This window comes from Oreochromis niloticus, linkage group LG17, assembly GCF_001858045.2.
Source record: "Oreochromis niloticus isolate F11D_XX linkage group LG17, O_niloticus_UMD_NMBU, whole genome shotgun sequence".
Classification (NCBI taxonomy): Eukaryota; Metazoa; Chordata; class Actinopteri; order Cichliformes; family Cichlidae; genus Oreochromis; species Oreochromis niloticus.
In genome coordinates, this window is record NC_031981.2 from 24,694,246 (window position 1) to 24,710,570 (window position 16,325).

General features: G+C 39.7%; 1 protein-coding gene across 8 annotated transcripts in view; it reads left to right on the forward strand.

Moving 5' to 3' along the window:
- The window catches only part of mast2 (microtubule associated serine/threonine kinase 2), a 141,450-nt gene that overhangs the window by 36,604 nt on the left and 88,521 nt on the right, over positions 1-16,325 (forward strand). Inside the window, exon 1 of one of the 8 annotated variants that reach the window (XM_013273520.3) lies at positions 8,147-10,126. The exons of the other annotated variants lie outside the window; for them this stretch is intronic. Coding sequence (XP_013128974.1) covers positions 10,088-10,126 — 39 coding nt within the window. The 5' untranslated portion in view covers positions 8,147-10,087. Of the gene's footprint in view, positions 1-8,146; positions 10,127-16,325 lie in introns of those variants that run through there. 8 annotated transcript variants of the gene reach the window in all.

The following is a 16,325-nucleotide window of genomic DNA, read 5'->3' on the forward strand; positions in this document are numbered from 1 at the left end:
TTCATACAATAAGGGGGGCTGGAAGAGAGGATGAAATAATGGCACAGGCGTGGATTTCCCCATCTAACTTTTAGTAAAAATATACTTGAAAGTGACTAAAGTTTGTTTTACTTCACAAAGGCTGTATCACATGAAAGAGCTTGGAAGTCAGAGGACAAAAAAATGACATATTGTTTTGTTTTTGCTCCATGAATCTGGTCTGTTTTTTTTTTTTTTTTTTTTTTTTTTTGCTTTGTTTATATGAAAAAAAATTAATGATAAATATGTTCAATGTTGCTCATACAAAGGATCTTTGTTTGGAGAATTCCACTTAACATCGACTACTCCTTTACCCATCAGTTTCTAGCGTAACGTCCAAGGACATCCTGCTTGACTCCTTCAGGTCATAGTAACCATTTCTAACAGAAGCATGAGGCAGAATAGAGCTGGGGTACATGGACGGAAATGAAACACTTCATTTTGCATGATGAAACTCTTTTAGGCTGAGTGCCAGTGCCTTGGCTCTGTGCTGTTACAGATAAATTAATAGTTGAATTTCTTACTGAAAAGAAGAGCCTGGGAATCATTCTTGTACGATTCCCACTCTCGTAAGGCTTCAGGCTTCATTTAAGTACACATTCAGTAGCTTTTAACATAGTTTTTATCAGCAGTAATGTTACTTAACCATTTATTTAAGCTGAGGTCTGGGTTCAACTGGACCAGCCAAGCATCTCAGTTCTTTTCTTTTTATAGCCATTCTGTTGTAAATTCTCTGGTGTGCTCGGGATGTTGCGTGACACAATTTTTAACCAAGCTGTTGGACAGATGGTCACACATTTCACTCGAGAATACTTTGGACTACAGAGGAGTTCAATGACTGAAACATTTAACCTTCGAACTCAGGCCTGCACAGATGTAGCTCTTGGATTTTATGCAGTTTCTCTGAGCATTGTACGGTCTGACCTTGGGGGGAATTCACTGGAGCTGGGAAGTTTGTGGCCTTTGTTAACAAACTGCTGAATGTTCCAGACCAGAACTAGGCCTGAAAAACTGAAGAAGCTTCTCTGATGAGAGGTGAAAAGTCCAGTCGCTTTTGTCTCCAAGCTCTTGAGATTACAATGAAGCGGGTGGCCGACACCTTCACAGACATATTCTATGGAAGTAGTTTCTCACAGGGTATACTTTGAGATCTTTTACAAAGTATAACACAAAGTCCTGTGAAAAAAAAAAAAAAAAAAAAAACTAGTTTATTTGCACTTGGGTATGAACAGAAGGTCCTAAAAACGCCAGAGGTGGTAAAATCTATTCTTGGGAGCTATGTCCTCTTTCAGAGTGACATGAGAGGGAAACACATTCCAGACAGTTCAGCAGTGCTGTGCGTTGGATTACTGAGTTTAAGTGTCGGCTAACATGCCCTTTAGGGTTCAGACATATACGACGACATAATCTGCAGAACAGTTGGGGCTACAGGTCACATTTTTGGGTCCGAAAATGTCAGATAATCAATGATCAGATTTAGTCTGCTGGCAGTTTGTGGTTATTTTCCTGTTCACTTCCTTCTCTTTGTTCTGAATGTGCGTACTTAGGTGTTTTAAATCAGCCGTATAACAATAAAAGCCATTTGCACAATGAGAGAGTAAACTTTTAAGCCTTGTCAGCAATTATAATAAGTCAGATTGATGGTGTCTGCTCTTGTCTAGATTTTCTTTATAATAGAAAGCCTTGCAATGCTTGCCAACAGTGGTATGTTAGGTGTATTTACCCCTCACGGTCATCTGGTTTCCTCTCTCACTCTGTCTGCTAATAGCACACTTTATTCTTTTGCTTAGAGCTTTTATGTCATTTACAAGCTAAAATGTTTAAAAGGAGTCCGAAAATGAAAACCAGAAACCTTAACTGAATCTGTGCTTCAGTAACTAGAGGATACAGACGATTAATTCTCCTTTTACATCGAACAACATTTACAAGACTACAATAATAACAATGCTTCGGTTACAGCGTGAACATAATAAGTAGCAAAAGTTCAATAAGGATAATCGAGTTAAAGCATCACCTTAAAGGCACTCAAAATTGTTGAGTGGCATCGTGATCTGTACTGAGATTAGGAGGCAGGTGGAAAAAAGCCTGGAGAGGTGGAAGTATGCACTGGAGAGAAGAGGAAGCAAGAGTGTGTAAATGTGAGGGAGACGGGTGGAACAATGAAGCTCCAAGGAATAGATGTAATGAAGTTAGATGAGTTTAAATGTCTGGGGTAAGCAATCCAAAGCAATGGACACTGCGCAAGAGAGGTGAAGACGAGTCCAGGCAGGGTGAGTGGGTGGAGACGAATGTCGGGGCTGATTTGTGATTTAAGGATAGAAGCAAGGCTGAAAGGGAAGGTTTAGGACATCTTAGAAATGAGCAGATCAGAGGGACAGCTCAGGTTGAGCAGTTTGGAGAAAAGGAAAGAGCAGTAATGCTGAGATGGTTTGGACATGGTCAGTGGAGCGAAGTGAATATATTGGACAAAGGGTGTTGGATATGGAGCTGCCTGGCAGGAGGAGGTAGGTAAAGATAACATACAGTATCATTGGTTTTGTATTTGATCAGAAATGACATAGGCTTCACTGTAGCATTATGCTGGATGCTTCCTGCACTTCAATTACATTAACAAATACATTCAAACAATGTCCTGTTCTGTTTGGGATGAGGTAATTCAGTTTTGACAGTATCTTCCATCTCTGATGACGGAGAGGAAATTGAATTGTGTTTCCATCTCACACAGCTCCCCCTCCCTGCCTGCCTCCTCTGATCTGTTTTTCTTCCACATCTCTCCTTTTTGCTGTGAGCCTTGGAAACTCTTCCTGGAATGAAATCCCTGTGTTAGTATTTAATTCTTTCTGTTTACTTGTGGCTTTTCTTTATCTTCCAATTAGAGCTAATACACAGACTAAAAATGTCATCAACAGATTGATTAAAATATTCCAGTGTTAAAGTATGTGCAAAGAATAATTTAGCTTGTGTGTTGTGTTGTGTTACCTGCGATCTTGTCATCCTCCCTCATATGTCAACCTGCCTCATGTATCATCCTCTCTTTCTGTCTCTCTGTTATGAACTGTTACATGAATTCGGGGTCATGCCAGACTCAAGTCTACCCCAAACAGTAAAGCAACCCAGGACTTTAGTCCAGTGCGACTCAGTAAAGCATCTTTCCTACTTTACTGGATGTAAATGTAGATTCTATTAAAGGGGTATGCCTTCAATCTGCCAGACATCTGAATGTCAGTCCTACTGCTCTTCTAGTTTTACCAATTGCAAGAAATTATTGTGTGTTTTCTTGTTTTCAGACGAGCAGTATTATTGTGCAGAATATGGCTCGGGCCCTACTTGTAAAAATTTCAACAGTACTTCTTTGCAGCCTGTGAGAAATGAAGATCCTGTAATGGAGCTTCAATAAAAACTATTTCTTTAATACATACAAACTCAAGATGGCAAATATCCACTGGTCTGTGCTGAAGGCTTTGGGAAAGATAAACAAGCAGGATTTCTTGTGCTTTAATAAAATCTATGAAGAGAGAAGAGTTGTGCATTTTCGCTCTTGTGCATACCTGTCCATTAATGTGACAGCTTGCATTCTGAAGTGGTACTGAGGGGAAAAAGGGTACACATACGTTTCGGTTTATGGCCGACAAAAGTGATGTCACAAGGAAACCTTTGGTAGAATTGTCTGAGTGGGGACACCTGTCATTCAGGCGAATACAGCAATGAGTATTAGCGCCCTCGGGACTGGTAGAAATAGTACAGAGATGTGGCGACATGACTGTTTGCGTGCGAAGTGACCATTGTGGCACAGATAAATGGGTCCTTAGTGAAACTGCCGTATAGCACCAACCCATAACAACAGCAGCCTCAGGGCAGGTTATATTGTAAGGTAAAGGCCCTACAATAACAATAAGGTAATAAAAGTCCCAAAAAAAAGGTCAGTGTGTGGATTGAAAAAGGAACAGGATGGAACAGCATGTATGTCTTTAGGAACTTAGCATCACTTTGAAACAGGGTGCAGTGTTTGTTGCTGTTTGTTGTGGCTTGACTGAACAGACATTAAACACACACAGCATTGTGCATTGAGCCAGAGCTGCTGCAGTCGCCAGCAGTCTTTTGAACTGAGTTTGAACTTACACACATGCGCACACCTACTTAAATACATAAAGATGCACAGCGATATCTTACGTCAGTGTAACCTTTTGGCCTACTATAGTTGCACAGTACGCCAAAGCACATTTTGCATGATAGAGATCAATTCAAAAGGATACAGAGAGAAGATTTGACTTGGCGAGCCCCTGATAAAACAGTCCTCATCTGTGTGTCTGTGTGTGTGCATTTGGATTTTTGTATTATCAAGAGCTTGTTTCCGACTATGTCTTTACCCCTGACAGTAGACATAGTCAAGTTTAGCTTTAGTCCTTATCTCGAGGACTGGAGTCTGGCTTCCTCTGCCCTTTATTGAGAGCCTTGAAACAACTGTAGAGTGTGACTGGACAGAGAACAGAGCCTTCTGGATCTTACTTAGGATTATTAAATATTGTGCTACTGTTTCCCTTGGGATTAGTGGTTGAATGTAAACATTCATATTGGAATCCTTTCAAAACATCTTTAGTTCTCTTCTTGCATTTACTGTAGCATAGAGAAAATTACAAATAACAAAAATAAAAATTCAATTTAGATAATCTAAAAAAGAGCCAAGATAAAATTAAAATCAGTTTCAGAGTCCTTATTGTCAGTGCACAGTTATCCAGTGATTAATAATCCAAACCTGAAACTGTTAGTTGCACAAGCGACTCAAAAGCTGTAGCATTACACACAGATGGTCCTTGAGCCATGCATGAGCCACAGCTACTCTGTGTTTCCCAGACCGGCTCATTTCTGTAGTTCCTAATTATGTTATCTACCACTTTCTAATCATACATTTCATTTAATCCACTTTACATGCAAAAGTTGAGACTTGAAGGGAAGACAGGCCACATTTGTCTTTGTCTTAATTTGTACTCTGTGCCTCTACCCTAGTTCTCTCTATCCTCTCTTTCATCTGCCCTTTCTCCCTCTCACAGTGTAAAGCCTTTTCAGGCTTACTCAGCATTTTCTTATCAATGCCCCGATGGGGACAAAGCTTTATGCAACGGCTGTGTGTCCACATCTTTCTTGCTCTTATTCCCCTCTCTTCGTTCGCTTTTTCTCTTTAGCTTTCGTCTGCTTTGAACATCATCACATTGTTCTATGTAAACCATCTGTAAAAATCAAGAATAAGTCGACCTGTCACTCAGACTTCAGGAAACCCAAAAATGATGTCACCATCTCTCACAGCAAAACAAAGAAACCATGGTCATTACAGAAGAGATTAAGCAAAAAAAGAAAAGCAGACTGTTCAGCCGGATTTCTCTTACCTGGACCAAATGAACCACATCTCCATACGTAGAGCTATCAAGCCAAGCACAGCAGCTGTGAACAGCTTTGTGTATGATAAAGAAGTGGTGCGTTGAAAGGCAAAGCGGGATTGAAAAGTGATTTCAGAGCTTTGTGGTTATGTAAGATCGCAGCTCTTTCAAGTGTGTGCATTTTAGTTGGTCTCTATTATTGTGGAAATTGCACCCTCTGCCTCCTGTCACTGATGGAGTTGAATAACACTGTGTTCACATTCTTCATCCTGTGCCAAACACCTTCATGTTTAATTTATTCAGACTGAGCTTTCTCCTGCTGTCCTGTCTGACACACACATCCAAATACACCGTCAGCACAATGCTCAGACAGAGCAGCACGCAACCTGTCTGCATAATGCAGAAACACACACACACACACACACACACACACACACACACACACACACACACACACAGCTGTCATCCTGGTACACACTTCATAGTTATCATTTTTTCAGGCGGGGCTGTTGCATAGTGCTGTTTGCTACCTTTCTCTGCAGCTCTCTTTTAATGCTTTTATTTTTTCTATTAATCTTCCAATTGCTTGTTTCTTTAGGTCCATTATTGCACTGGACAAATGTAGTATTGTGTTTATATAATTGTTGTGACTGATTTCCTGGCATTAACTTTATTTCCCCTGAAACTCATTTACTCCGATTGTTTTATTTCAGCGTGTCTGTATACACATGCATGACTCTGAGATATCCGTCAGGCTGCTGTCCAGACAGCCAGCCAGCTGGCTGCAGGACAGTTTGACTAACAGTAGACCAACCCATCAAGCTGATGAATGAAGCAACACAAACAGGAGCTCTTTATCTCAGCTCCTTTATTATACAAAGAAGATGACCATCGTGTCTGGCACAACAGCCTGTATTCCAAACCCTCAATGTCAGAATGAGAGTCGATGCCAATTTAACACGAAATATCAGGTATCAATAGCATGATTTCATATTGTCTATTGATTGAGCCACACTGCAATGGCCCATTCACTTGACGACAACACACATTTTGTTAAATCTTGTGTATTTGGTAGACAGATTTCTTTACAGTCGGCTGTGGCCCAAAGCTATTAGTCAGAACCTTCTGTGCAAAAATCTTTGCCTGTTATCTGACGTTATACTGAAAACAGTTTCTATAAAACAATCTTCCTAAACGGTGCACTAATTTAATTTATAATTACGCAACTTCTTACTAATTTTCCACCACTGCATAGGTCACTGTTACACACTGGATTATGTTATAAATATGGGTTCAAGGCAGATTTCCCAGTTTTCCAGTATCAAAATGTAATACTTACCAGTAAAGTACATGCCGACTAATAAATGGGTAGGTACATATGTAATAAAATATTCATATTCACAGATACTTAATAGGAACAAATACTTGGTCATCTTAATGTTACTACTTGTGTAACTGTGTGAGACTTTTTAGTTGAGTGAACCAGATTTTCTAGCTCAATTAATAAAAGGTAATAATTATAGCTTTAATAATTGTAATTTGTGTCCTGAAGTATGATGTTGAAAGACACTTTGATTATGTCATCTTCATCGTCATGATGAGTCTGGCATCTGGTTGGAAGGTGAAATACAATGTTCATGTTGTAGCTGATTTACAAAATGTTCCTGTGAGTTTGTGGGTGCTGGACTCAATGTTACGGTAAATCGGAATATTATAGGGATAATATAGTAAAAACAGGATAATAATAGGCATGCGTGTCATGCCTTTATTGCCCCTGACCTCTAACCTCACATTGGGACATTTTTATGGACTGAGTAAGTGTGAGTGTAGGTGCCCACATGCTAGACTACTTTCATTTCAGTGTCTCTGTATGGGTTTTAATTTTATGGGCTACTGTCCACCAGTCTTGTGGCTAAGTGAACATTCCTCTGTGTGGCCCCTTTGGCCTTTGCACTCACTAACACTAGGGCTTTGACCAGAGGATGGGGGCCCAGACAGGGCTGCTGGAGCTCAGTTTGATACGGATTACTCAGGGTGTGATCTCTCTCTACACACATAGCAGTGGCTGAACAGATGAATCTGTCCATGGTCAGTGTTGTGTTTATGCTGTATAGAGTGTATATGCATGCACCAGCAGACATATACTCTCTCTCTTCTGCATCCATTGTAGGCCAATTTTTTTTTTTTTTTTTTTTGCTTGGTTATTCAAACCATCCATTCATTCTCATTACCATTCTCTCATGTCTTTGTGAGTCATCAGCTCTCTGTGGCGTGTAGGAGGACTCCAGACGCTCTGCCTTCTCCACAGTTCAATCTATGCTTCCATCACTTTTTTGTCCCCATTCCTGTTTTTTTTTTTTCTCTTCTTTGCTTCTTTGCGTCTCTCTTGTTTGTGGAGGAGGATCACCAGTTAAAAATAGTGTTCTGGTGTTACTCACCAAAACCTGTCAAAACAAGATATATCCAGAAAAAGTAAACATTTTCGGAGCTTTACAAGTGACAGTAATTGCAATCAATTATTCGATCCAATTTTACTGATTGGCTGGACCTTTATTTTCTTTCTCTGAAAAGAAATTGAAAGTTTCCTTGCTGTGTGCTTACATCCACCTTCTTTTCATCTTCATCTTAAAACACAAGGTAAAATACTTTCTCCTTTTTAACTCTTTTTATGTAATATTAAAGGGAAAAATAAGGCGCTGTGAAGCTTTATAAAGGCTCACTTACATGCTTTTGGTCGTACCTCCAAGCTCTTGTAAGATCAGAAACGTGGTGGCTGTAATACCAGCATCTTTAATGCCTATGGCTTTAAGCACAGGTGAACACAGGTGTATTTTTGCATGTCCACATAGTTTTACATACATACCATCAGGGATTTTTTTTCTTTTATATATTAAAAAGAGAGCTGTGTGAAAAAGTAATCATCCAAAACCTCTGATCAGTGCATTCAGGATTATTTCATATGTACAAAATAATGATACATTAAGCACACACTGCTCTGTGCATGCGTGTTGCAAGGTGCAAAGGCAGCATCTTGTTTTGGTTAGAACCAGGCGAGGTTATAGTGACGGATACACAGCGCGCACAAGAGTAGGGAGAGGGAGGCGGAGCACTTGTCCTCGCTCCATTCATTGTGAGCAAAGCCTCTGTCTCCTGCTTGTGCCTGATAGGCCGCCTCTGCAGAGAGAGAGAGAGAGAGCGAGAAAGAGAGAGAGGTTGAGCTTGTGGAAAAAGAACAGAGGGAGGAGCTGGAGCATGTGAGCATACTGACACATCAGAGAGAGCAAAGAAAGGCAACAACAGAGGGGACGCAGAGGTTTGAGGAACAGAAGACAAGAGAAGAGGAAGGAAGGGATCCTCTTAGAATCCTCATCTGTTCATCTCAGAGAAGGAAACGCTCATCCTTCCTGCCTTGTTCGTCCCCTTGTGCTACTACTCTCAGCTGATCTGGATCTCCTCCTCCCCACAGCCTTTTGGAGAAACACTGAAAACTGAAAGATGCAGGAGAGGACGGCAGAGATGAAGCGATGACTAACATGCATGATGGGGTTGTGTGTGTGGCGGATGCTTGCGTGCATGTGTCTGCGAGACCCCTATGGCTTTAACTGTATGGAATCTGGCCCTTTTGGTTGGCATGGAGATGGATGCGAGGTGCCTTCTTGCTTAGTAAATCACTGCTAGCAAACAAACACTTCTTTTTTTTTTAGTCTACACTCTGTGTCGTCTGGTGAGTCTAACACCTTTGTGTGTCTTTCTTTTCTAATCTCAAGCCATAAAAGTGATTGAGGAAAAGCAGGCTTTTCTCTAAACTCTGGATTGAGCGTCACTTAGCAGGTTGAGCACATAGGGCCTGTCAGTCCTGACTGATCCCCCCATAGAAAGAAACTCTGGAAGCCTGCTTGTGTTTTTGCAGTGATTTCGGGACCTTGTTACAGCTCAGCTCTAATTAAGCCAGAGGCAAGCAAGCTGGTGCCTTCCTATTTATGTTTTGCCTCCTTTCAGTCTCTTTTTCCCCTCCCTCTGTCCACCCCCTGAGGCCCCATCGTCATCATTAATTTCTATTGCAAGCTGCACATGAATAATGGAAGGAGCAGAGTTTCCTCTGGACTAGTGCCTTAGGGGTGGGAGGCAAACGGAGGAGGACAGATGAAGAGACCGGAGAGTCAGAAAACAGAAAAAAGGAGCTGAGCGTCTGACTGTACACTCTGGGAAATTGAGGGGTGTGTCCAGTGCTGAATAAATGAATGGAACATGCAGGGAAGATACCGAGGATGAGGTTTCACCATTCTCTACAACAAGTTTGAATACACACAAGAGATAAAGAAATGGAAGAGATCAACATTAGACCAGTCTTCTGTGCTTTTATTTTCCCTCCACAGTTAGGATAACAGCCTTGGATTTTGTATATATATGTATATATATATATATACACATATTTTTATCCACCTTATTGACTGAATCCCATCTATTTGGCACTGAAACCTGAAACCGATCACCTCAGTGATGTCTCAGAGAAAAAAACAGGACTTGTAAAGCTTCTGATTGAAATGGAAAACGATGACAGCCTGATGAGTAAAGGCTTGACGGACAGTAAAGAAGGGTGTAGGCTCTGATCTCACCTCTTCCATGTGGACAGACTTCCTAGAAAGTGCCTGAACTTTGTTGCTTTGAAAACAAAAGATACCTAACCTCGAATTATCATGGATGACTCAAGTATTTTGAGACGCAGGGGCCTGCAGGTAGGCTTCTAGTGCTTTTTTTTTTTGCTGTTTGTGTGTGTGTGCATTTTTTTAACTTAAGACTAGAGCATAATATCTTTTTGTAGTTTGCAGAGATAAACTGTCCTGCACTGAAAGGAGAGGTTCAGAATTCAGAATACTTGCATATGAAGGTTTCTTTGCACAGTTTTGATGCTGCTGCATTCTTCAAACACGCACCCAAGCAGTCACAGAGACTGACCCTATCACATCATTATATACCATTATTTTTTCGTACTCACTTAAATAGATTTGCAAACCATATCACCAGGCCTATCCAATTTCCCTCTGGTGGAAGTCGGTAAATGATGAAACAGCCCAGTGAACAACAACAAGCAATTGTGTATCATAGCACTCGGAATGTGGCTAACCTGTCAGGTTTATGTCACACCTTTAAATAATAACCATTTATAATTCAAGCAATTAATTTAGGAAGGACTATAAAAGAGTTTTGTTATCTTTTAGCTCCATGCCCTATTAGTAAGAACATCAGTCTAAAATCTAAACTACTAACTTTAAGGCTATCAAAGTGAAATGGAATGAAAACTGATCCTGCTGTTAGACCAGACAGTGTGTATCATCCATTTGAATTAATTTTAAAAACAAATTAATTCAGGTTACATAGAACTATGTAAAAATGTAACATCCCTGCTTGTGTTGTCAAGCCCAATTATGTATAGGTTCATTCTTCCACTACAAATGACCTTGTCCGTTTTAGGGGTGGAGCATCGTGAGTGGTGATATTGTATTGATACACGCACAACAAATATCGATACTGCAGTAAATGAAAATACCTTGGCAAGACTATGAACAAAGAGGGCTTACCTCTTGCATCACCATCCTGAGATAACTTGAATTAAATTGGCTAATTCAGTGCGAGCTAATGGCCCAGTCACGCGACTAAAAATAGGACAGCAACCTCCTGACATCTACAAGAAAAAAATACATTGTCGGCTGCCTGGTGTTTGTATTACATTGAAGTCACTCTGGGACTGATTGCAGCTAGTGGTGACTAAAGGCTTGCAAGGGGTTGCACACTTGTGACCATGTTTGATTGCACAGACTGGCTGATAGGAGGCAACCTTTCTGCAAACAGTTGCAGTCTGACTTTGACTGACTGCAGTCACTCTCAGAGGAATTTCTTTTGAAGGTTTGTAAATAATTACCTCATTTATAAAAGCAGACAGATTGCCAGCATGTTGCCATGAGGCTAAATGAGTCTTTCTCAATGAGTATAACTTGAGGGGACTCGACTCATCTGGTTGCCAGCTGGTTGCATTCTTATTGCGCTGCTATAGAACAGGAAGGTTGCTGAAGGCAAATGTAATAATTAAATGCACATTTCTGTTAAATGTGAATTTCTGGCTATGTAAACAACGACAGATATGTGATTTTCAACAACTTGAAAAAAAACATTTTTAAAAATAGATTGATCCAGTAAACCAAGATACAGTTTTTCGTTTGCATTGTTTTTCCTTCTTTGCCGCACACGGCTGAAAAGCTGAAAAAGAAGCTTGAGAAATGTTGAGTCAGCAGATGGTGTCATCTACATCCTAAACCAGAGAGGCTAAGAAGAAGTGCACGTGTTAGAGACAGGTTTAGTCTAAGATTAGCTCTTTTCCTTCAGGTCTTGCTTTACACTGTTAGATTTCCAGGAGAAATGAGGACACAAGGTTCTGCATACAGTGGTGATGAAACGGTGTTCTAGTACTGTATTTATGGTGTTTAAATAGCTTTGTGTCGAGAGGAAGTAGGGCTTGAATGAGGCCACCTTGTAAGGAGTGACAACCTGGATTTGCTGAGATTAACTTTGTTTTCCACACTACAGCGTTGTAGTGTCAGGTCACAGGCAGCTTTTAGTGCTTTTATTTGTGAACAACATTTCATCAGTTATTTGAACATACTGCTAAAATGGTTTTGAATTATTGATACAACAGGATTTTCTAAATAACATAAAACAACAATGTCTAGACAGTCAAAGACCAGTATGCTTTCATTACTGCACACAGTGTTACACTCGACCAACATAATTTACTACTCGAGTATTTCAATGTAGTGATCAATAACTAATACTGACATCGTTGTAATGTTGACAAATACTAATGAAATAATGTTCTCCCTCAGCACCAGTTAACCAGTTTTTACGCACTCATGTTCACCAGAAATCGAGAGCTGATAGTTTGTGAGGTTCAATGGTTTAAGGCTTCATCCTGAAATCAGACATTTACTCTTTCACTGTTACGTCTCATCATAGGAAATGACAGGGTAACAATGGTGCTGTATGGTTGTCTTTATGTGAAAATTTTGCCAAGCTGACAAACCGAAAACTGACAACTGCTCATTTGTGTTCATCTGCACACAGCAGCTCTGTCTGGGCTGGGTATATTTGTTGGAAGGGATGTCCTCTGGCATGTTTACTCTCTGTAAATCTCTTTATGGCTGAGTGCCCACAGTTGGATACAAACCCTGTCGGCTGGACAGATTAAAAGCACAACCAGCTGCCATGAATTGCTAGACATGGACCCAAATGTAGACTAACCAGACTCGCTGAACAAACTGAAAAAGCACCTTTATTTAAAAGGTGGATTATTTAAAACAACAGTGTCCATACAAAAAAGAAACACAGGGAATTTAAACTGAATCCACAATACTAAACACCTGGCTGGGAGTTGGTAGGATAATAGACAACGCAACAAAGGATGTGCGGAGCCTGGGGCTGTTTATACTAAATGACAAATTAGGGCTAATCAGGGGATAGGGCACACCAGAGTGGAGCAGGTAAGACAAATCAGGAAATGGTGAGATAAAGGAAACAAAGCTAAATAGTAGACACAAGGGACAAAAGACTATCAAAATGAAACAGGAAGTAACACAAAACCCAGTGTTAATGACACCAGCAGTCCGAATCTGTGGCCCTTAGAGGCTGTAGTGTGTGTTTGCTCATTCTTTAATGGTAGCAGTGCTGAAGCTAACATGTTAATTTGATTTGTGGTGCTGTAGGAAATGTAATTGGGTCATTACAATCAAAATCCTTTATCCACTGAAAAGAAAGAATGATATCATGAAATACCATGCCTTTTTAGATATATTTATGAGTTGAAATTCTGGCCAAAGGTCAGTCATCTTTTAAAGCGATAAATATCTGGAGCTTTCTTTGAGACTATTAGGCAATTGGATTTTAAAATAAACTATCATGGCTCAAAAGGTTGCTGAAAGGGACATGGTAGGCTTATAATAATGACACTGGAAGAAATGTCAGGGTGGCCACTGAAAGGGAAAGCATTTTAGAGTTGTTTGTTGAAATATATACTGGAATAAAGATGCACGTTTTTTTTCCACCATCAGAAAAATACAGAAGTTGAAGTTAAGCTGGTGAAATAAGAGCTCACAAAGGATATCTAACAACAGTAACTTTGGTCTGTCTACAATCTTATTTGTTACTGTCTTAAACAATTTCTCAGGAAGCAATCAAATGTTAGATTTTGAGATGATGATGATGATTTTATATTTTTATATTTATTTACATTTGTGAAGTTCTTTTTGGTATAGCAGTTTATTATGATTATGATTATTGTTATTATCATTATTATTATTATTAGTAGTGGTAGTAGTGGTAGTAGTAGTAATAGTACAAGTAACATAACAGTCTTTAAATGTAACTGAATAGATGTAATGCAGAAGTGTATGAATCGTATTAATACTAAAAATTTCCCGACAAATAGATGGATAGACTCGTCAACATCTTTAAGACTTTTCTTTGTAGTAACCTCAAAAACACACCAAAGGTTTGTGTGAGCAGCGTCCTTTTTCTGGCTTGTCCTTGAAACTTGTGAGGGCACATGTTCTCTTATTAGCTTCCCAGTCAGATAAGATATATAGCCTGAGGTCAGCAGTCGGCCTTTCGTCAGGGCACTGTCAGCCTGAAACTATGAGGTAGTGTGATGTTTCAAAGCCAAACACAGAGCACAGGTCACCCACTTGACTGCTGGGTTAGAGATAGTAAAAGAAAATGTGGTCGGGGTGAAAGGTCAAACAGATAGCTGTCATGTTTAGCTTAGTGGATCGAATCGGATCGGTATTCTTTTCGCTGTCTTCTTCTGGTGTTTCTGTGTTGTTTTCTAGGGTGAATATGTAGGAGTTGGTGAGCTATAGCCATTAATACAGCTGTCTCTCCTTCAGTAATACCAGCAAGGCCTTGTTGGCTTGCTGTACATATGGTTGTGGTAAAATGTGTGTATGATGGTTGATGGGTAAGGTTTAACTGCACAATAAAAGTGTGTATGCTCCTTAGTACATTTGTTTGTGTTTATCATGAACATGTTTTATTTATTGCTCCACAGCTGTTGGCCTATAGGGTTGAGCTTGCCTCTACCATGATCAGTGTAACGCATAATGCAAATTCTGTCTGTGTAGAATGAGTATTTTTCCCTGTGTGCATGTGTTCTGTTGTAATTTGAGAAATAGGATTAGTTCTGCCATTCAGAACTCCAACAGCAGCAGACTGAAACAAAAGCCTGTGTGTCTCTGATTATGTCTTAAATTAAGAATCTTTATCATGGCTCTGTGCTGACATCAGCCTGTCTGAGCTCTAGGAAAGCAGCTCATATCAGCTGGTATCAGCTTTCATTCAAAATTGCTGTCGCATGAATTTAAAGACCGTTCTTCACCATAAGCTCTTCTTGTTCAGAAAAGACGGTATGGTGAAATTATATACCAGCTGGTTTCCTCTCGTAGGTTTCACCATCGAATAATTCAAAAGACAGAGAGCAAAACTCCAGATGGGTAATATTGTAAGTTTCAACTCTATAAATTCCCCCAAATCACACCGACGGATATCACAAAACCTACTGTAGGCAGAACTATGACAGTAAAATATTTTTATTTGTTATTTATAACTTTAAGTTACTCAATGTAAAATGTCTGTAGACCCAGAGTGACAACACAGTGCAAACACAGACTTTACAGTCTTTAAAAAGTAGTGAGTCACACTTATTTTGTATTTCAATGTCTTTTAAAAGGAAACAATCACACCTCAAAACAGCTGTTATCATGATTCTTCTTAATCTTGACCGAGAAATGTAAATTACATGAACAGATACCAGCTCCATGTGCATGATGCACTTGTAAAGACAATGCATGCTAGTAAAGGTTTCTTGGCTCTCTGTGAAGGCTATTTTTAGTCACTACGTATTCTTTATCGTTGACACAGTATACTAATATTTTTGGCACTCATTTATAGTCATTATGTATATGTAACAGGCCAAAACAATGTTGGGTTTTTGAGTGAACAGTTTTTCTTGCATAGAGGAATCTTTCGTCCACCAAAGAGTTTTTAGTCAGAGGAGTATATGAGTTTTCAGAATTGTGATTTAATCCAGAGAACTTGTTATATGTCTGCTTTTGTCGTCAAATTCTTTTTTCTTTTGCTCGAGTTTTGTCTCTTTACATTTACACAGTTTGACGATTTGTTTACTTTAAGGACATCTATATACTTTGTTGGAGTCATTTCTGCATAATGCACAATTTGGGGGCCCATAATGGTGCTTAAGACCAACCTGGCAAGAGTTCAGTGTCTCATATAAATCGGTGATAAACGCTGCTACCTACAGTTGGGATTAATGCAGGATTTTTTTTCTTTTTTCTTCAGATTAGCTATACATTTTCTCTTATTTGCTTCTGTTTATTGATTGTTCTGTTCGCTTGCTTTTCCTGTTCTCTTTTAATCATACACTCTAATGGTTGTGCCTCTCAAATCGATGGAGAGAATCTGTTGTTGCTTTCCTTTCCCAGCTGTCTATAATTTTACCTTTTGGCCAAGAACTATCTCAAACCAAAATGGATTGAGGAACTCTAGATAGGTGAGAGTGTGAAACTGAGATTAAACAAATCAAGCAAAGGGAGATCAGGCTAATGGACAGAAAAATCAGGCCAATTAAAAGTAAACAGACAAATCTCCTTTATGGATTAGGAGTTCTTAAGGGTGTTGGTTTCACTGGGAACAGAACAGTCTTACAAGAGCACCTCTGAGAGTGCTTGTGTGTTCTGCAATGGCTCGTCTGTGGGTACTGCAGAGTAATGAAAAAGCAGACAGGGACAGGAGGTCTCTGGCATGCAGGCGCTCGGTCAGCTGGTACGGTTTGAGGTTGAATTTGATCAAGGAGACCAATGAGGCAGCTTCACA